The sequence below is a fragment of the Stegastes partitus genome, unplaced genomic scaffold (assembly GCF_000690725.1).
Source record: "Stegastes partitus isolate 25-593 unplaced genomic scaffold, Stegastes_partitus-1.0.2 Scaffold732, whole genome shotgun sequence".
NCBI lineage: Eukaryota > Metazoa > Chordata > Actinopteri > Pomacentridae > Stegastes > Stegastes partitus.
In genome coordinates, this window is record NW_007578463.1 from 47538 (window position 1) to 53537 (window position 6000).

Below are 6000 nucleotides of genomic sequence, written 5' to 3' on the forward strand. Positions count from 1 at the left end.
ATTAACGTGGCTACAATTCAGATTACAAAAATACAAATAAAACACAAAATAATTAAAATACTAATTGTTGCTGGCCCTGAGAGTGTAACATAATTATCCATGAGTGCAGTGTTATAACCACACCTCTGATGTTTATAACAAACCAAAACATTTGAAAATCGGTAGAAAATTGAGCAAGTTGCGGTTATTTAAAAAGTGCATGCACCACCACAGCACAATGTTATGGGTGAGCAAGCCGACCGTGCCAAGATGGCCGCCAGTGTGGCCGTGCGATTCCATTGGCCGGCAGCGCGGACGAGACATCCAGCCTTCATTATACATATCTATGGTCCTCACTGGGACACGAACCGGCGACCTTCTTGCTGCGAGGCAACGGTGCTAACCACTGCTCCACCTTGCAGCCCATGTGTACAAGACAGCTGAATATAAAACAATCCAGCCACAAACGTTAGTGATGCTACATTCACTTCTCCTGTCTGTCCTGTGTTTGCTCCATTCTCTGTGTGTCTGTTTCCGTGAGTCTGGAGCAGAACAAACAAACAGAGAAAGTAAAGCAGAGTCTCAAAACGGCAGCAGAGACTTAAACGCTGAGCTGAAGTGACCATAAATGAGAAAAATAATGTAAATAAAACACTTAACCTTTAAGTCATGAACGCTGCACTTCTGCTGTTAAATACCTGCAGAGCTGGAGGTCAGGCTTCAGTCTGTTCATAAACCCTTTAAGGTGCAACACTTTCAAAGGGACGGACTCACATGGAGCAAGAGAAGCCCACAGAGCGACTCCACTAAACATGCTGCATTAACGCTATATTTACCTTCAACATCACCCATGTTGCTCCTTCAAACTAAAAAAAGCTCTCCAGCGTAACACGGAGTGATGATTTCCTCTGGAATCACCTTGACAACAGTCATTTCAAAGCGCTGGGTGGAATCCTTTTTGTCTTTACTGTTCTCTATATGATCCTTTTCAAGCATAAAATAAAACAGGATAGCAGTGACTGTCAATAACAACAAGAAAACTGTTTGGTAGTTTCGCTTAAATGCGTCACATGCAAAGCTCCGAGTGCTGACGGACTCGACGTCTGGTGCACCGTTAGGAGTCGGCTTTGTTGGCAAAAAGATTTAAGAAGCATGTGTGCAATGTAGACAGCAGCAAAGCCAAGAAATAATCAATGTTTTTTATAAGTGCTGGTTGTATTACAATGTGCAGGACTGTGCAACATGACCCAGCATGTCCTGTAAACAACTAAAAATGTGCAGAGGATGGTAATAATCCAATAAAAAAAGAAGCTGAGCGTTGGATTAACTCATATTCTGACTGTTAATAAATGTTTAATGTCACCTTCAGTGTCTTTGTGTGAACTGTAGCTCAGTCTAAAGTGGATAAATTCAAATTAAACCATTTTTTCTGCTGCTGTTTATGAAAAATCCATCAATAATCATCAGTATGGAGCTACATGCAGCCTGTGGTGAATGTCGTCCAGTCCTGCTCTTCAGAGCCACATTCTTTTATTTATTTTTAATATCAATCCAGCTATGGATAATAATAATAATAAAAGAACCTCGTGCACTTTTGGCATGTGTCTAATTACAGGCCGTTCATTACAGCAGCTGAGCTCAACAACAAAACCAGTCGGTCCGCCTGCAGTTGTGCGAGCTGCTGATTTCCTGCTTCGGGTTTCCCTTTAAAAGGGGGCAGAGCTCGATGCTGGGAATTCACGTCATTTCACCGTTTTACACACACATCCAGATCAATGAGAGAGAGAGTCGCTCTTCCAGGAAGGGATTATTAAGCAGCCCGCCGCCGACATGTGAAGGAAAACACTCGCAGACAAAAGAAGTTTTCGCACCGACAGCCGCGCCATGGACCCGGCCTGCACATAGACGAGGCGGCAGCGACGCCAAAACCCGGCAAAGAAGCGGGATACATGAGAAAAACAACTTCTTCTCCCACAATAAGAAGCCGAGGAGCGGGCGGACCGCTGCAGCTGCGCGGAGACGAGCGGAGATAAAAAGAAGAAAAAAAAAAGCGCTGCGTAAAAGTGGACGGAGAGAAGAAGTTGACGGGAGATAATGTCTGAATCCTCCTCCGCTGCGAACAAGGTAGGCTGTCCGCTCGTCTGCGCGCCGCCTCCAGCCTCCGGACTCTCGGCTCCCGGAGGCGCGGAGGATCACGCTCGTCGGCGCGGCCGCGGTGGAGCCTCCAGACGCGGAGCTCCGGAGCGCAGCGCCGCGGCGCCATTCACTTTGTTTTGCTCGCCATCTGTTGCTCCACGCTTCCAGTTCGCCTCCACTCCGCCGCCGCCGCCGCCGCTGCTGCTGCTGGTGACGGGAAGAAGTCGTGACTGTCTGATCAGCGGTCTGAGCCGCACAAATGAGGCAGCAAACAGGGATTTCAGAGGATGACCAGGAGCTGCTCAAGTGGCTGCATGTGGATCATCAGTGTTGTGCCACAAACTGAATGTTTTTAATGTAGCTGCTGCGTGGAGCTAAAACAAACCAGTTCAGTTCACACTGCTGCTAATGACTAATTTAACCCAAACACTGTAGAAACTGTGACATTAAATGGTGGTAACTGAACATTATGTGTAATTTAAACTCACATTTCTGCATTAGTTGAATTAAAATTAAATTCAAGTTCAGGTAACTTAATAAAATTGGCTTATGACTTAATTTCAGGATCAATTTTAGATGGTTAGATGTGGTTATTGAAAATCCTGCAGACTTAATATTGTTTGTCGGTTGAACATAATTTCACTAGAAGTCGACTTAACTGGAAAAAGTTCAGCTGCAGCTCCACTGTGACTAAAACGTTCCTAATCAGGGCTTCAGCTAACGATCCCACCGCTTCATTCAATGCATAACGAATAAAAATGATTAAATAACAAACTGAGATAAACTATTTAAGTTCCAAACGTTACTTCGATGACTTGTGTTGACATGATGCAGCTAGAAACTGAATCAGCTTCTTCTTGTTTCTCAAGTTTCTGCACCAGTTGACTTAAAACTGAACTTAAATTGACGTAATTTAATAAAACGGACTCATTAACTTGATTTGTGAGTCCCATTCTTTATCTTAACAAAAAGCCTGGACAATTTCAAACAGTTAGAAATACCTTTGGCTGTATAAGAAAAGCTAATCCTGGTAGCTTATTATAGTTTGTTGGTTGAACATAATTTCATTAGAAGTCGTCTTGACTTAAAAACATTAAGTTGCAGCACCATTGTGACTAAAATGTTCTTAATTAGGGCTTCGACTAACGATTCCCACCATTTAATTCAATGCACGGTTGCAAAATAAAATGTAATTCACTGATTTTGATGAGGTTTGTTGACATAACATTACTGGTAGTTGCATCAACTTAATATTTTGTGTAATTTAAACTCAAATTTCCGCATTAATTTACTAAATTCAAGTTTAGGCAACTTAATAAAATTAACTCTAACTTACTTTTTCAGGCCCCCTCCTCTATTTTATCACACCTGGACAACGTCAGATGGTTAAATTAAAACTACCGTTGATAGCAGATAAAAGCTAATCCTGCTAACTTAATACAGTTTGTTGGTTGAACCTGATTTCCTCAGAAGTTGTCTCGACTCAAAAAGACTTATTGGTTGAGCCCAAACATCATTTTTAGGGTGCATTATGCAGCTTCCCACTTGCAGAAAAAGTGATCACAGCCCCGACATTGTCACTGAAATGTTATTGATTAGGGCGCTAACTAATGATTATTTTTCATCCTAGATTAGTTGTTTGGTCAATAAAAATGGTGAAAAATCTCAGTCAGTGTTTCCCAAAGCTAAAGATGACGTGTCTTTTTGTCCACAACCCGAAGATATTCAGTTTACTGTCATAGAGAAGCAAAGAAACCAGGAAATGTAAATTATTATGCAGCTGGAATTAGATGATTAAGACATTTTTTCTCCTAAAATATTCGTCAAACCCATTGATAATCGATTAATGATCACCAGTTCTGTTATTAATGCACCAGTGTGACTTGATTTCAGTCATGAGTTGTATTTTTAAGCTTGTACATATAAATCTCAGTTAACTACAGTCTATACAAGCACATTTTACACACTAAACACACACTACAACCTGCATTAGTACATTTAAAACACATCAAACCAGCTGGAGACGAGGATGAACCGGCTTTAACCATCACTTTTTGGCAGATGATCACGTTTTGGCACCACACCGGGCTGAGATGTCCTCCTGAGACAGGAAACCCCCTCCTCATAATTTCCCTCCTGACCATTAGATTTAATCAGTTTTCATTTCAGGCCTTCTTCTCGGACGATGGTGTCCTTTTCTAATCTTTAACTGGCACTGAAATCACTCCAGTGGACGAGCTTTGGAGGTATTCTGATGTAGATTTTTGAGAGAACAACATGAGAATCTGTTTTATTTCTTTAAGAATACACACATACAAACTTATTTCTACTATTTCTATCAGTCCTGTGAAGGATTATCCATTAGTCTGAACTAAAAAATAGCAAATATTTAGTTAGTAATACGTGAAAATGTGCAGACACCTCATGGAGACCAATCAGTTTGAATGCTGTAGCTTAGATTTCTGATAAATGATCATCTAATGCAGTGAGCAGCAGTAATAAATGTGTCTTAAAGGCTCAAAATAACCAACATAAAATAATTTCTGTTTGTTATTTAACATGTATGTTGCAGTTAAACTGATCAAAGTTAATCTTATGTGTAAAAAACTAGCTGGTGTGGATCAGATTAAATGATTAAAGTCTTTTGTGATTGAATTACACTTACACTTGTCTTTTATACACTATATTAATATTCAAAATGTGTGTATTTTAATAAAAAAAATAGACATTTATCTTAAGGAGGGCGTCTTAAACTGGTTTAGCTATAATATAAAATCATACGTCATTGAAAACAGACCTGCAATCGTCTGTTTCTGAGCTAAACAAAACTCATCTGATCACAAATGAACTGATTAATAACCTCAATTAATCGTCTGCAGGTGTGACAGTCTGCCTTCCTCACATCTGAGCAGCATTCGAACGCATCGCCTCGAAGAAATGAGTGAATTATCCGATCAAATAGGAGCTAAAATGCAGTTTCTCAGGTGACTGTTGTGGCCTAAACAGTTCAGCTCCACTTTGTGCTTCGGATGTTTGACGTGTCGTAATGATCCGTCCATTAATCAGTAATGAAAATAATCCATAGCTGCAGCCTCGAGGGAAAACACAGCAGGAGATTAAAGCGAATATCGATCAGCAAAAGGCTAATTAATCTTTTAATGGTTTCTGTTTCAAGGAAGAATTTTTTTTCTGGTGTTTTTGTTGAAACCAAACGAGACGTTAGAAGCGTTTTGTTCTCCAACAACACAGACGTGTGGTCGGTTGCAGCCCTAATTGGGACGTATAATTATAGGAATATTATTTGGGATGTCAAGGTCGGCCCTGAAATAGCTGAAAGCGATGCAAGCTGTTCAGCCGCTCAAAGTGAAATACGGCGTCTTGTTTATGAGGGATGTCTGCTCATTACCGAGTCTGATGTCAGAGCACGATCGCCGGAGAGCGATGAGAGAAGTTTTGAAGCGACGACGACTCCCCCTCACCTCCAGCTCCGGCGTTTGTCTTCATCGCCAGCTTAAGCTGACACGGGCAAGTGGATGTTTCAGAACATGAATGTCAAAGTGAATGGGGGGAAGAAAGAGGCCTTCGCTTCTGAGAGGAGGAAATAGAAGACCGAGAGATTATTGCTCGGCTTCCACAGGAAATTCCTGGTACATGCAGTTGGTGTGCAGGTTTCAGCGGCCGGGTGGTGACAGCAGGGAGAGAGAGAGAAGAAAAAAAAAAAACCCCTGAGCTTCATTTCCTCGAGAAACTTCATGCGCTGCCTTCATTTGCAGGAAAGGAAAGCAGTCAACAGACCGCAAAGTGGAAAACCTCATCGCTTTAATCTCGATGCAGAACGAGCGTTTGAACGGTGGCGGAGCTCGGAGCAGCTGGTGGCGTCGCTCA

General features: G+C 41.6%; 1 protein-coding gene across 1 annotated transcript in view; it reads left to right on the forward strand.

Moving 5' to 3' along the window:
* Nucleotides 1–1679: 1679 nt before the first annotated feature.
* Nucleotides 1680–6000, forward strand: part of etv6 (ETS variant transcription factor 6) — a 45463-nt gene continuing 41142 nt past the window's right edge. Inside the window, exon 1 of the mRNA XM_008291305.1 lies at nt 1680–2103. Coding sequence (XP_008289527.1) covers nt 2074–2103 — 30 coding nt within the window. The 5' untranslated portion in view covers nt 1680–2073. The remainder of the gene's footprint in view (nt 2104–6000) is intronic.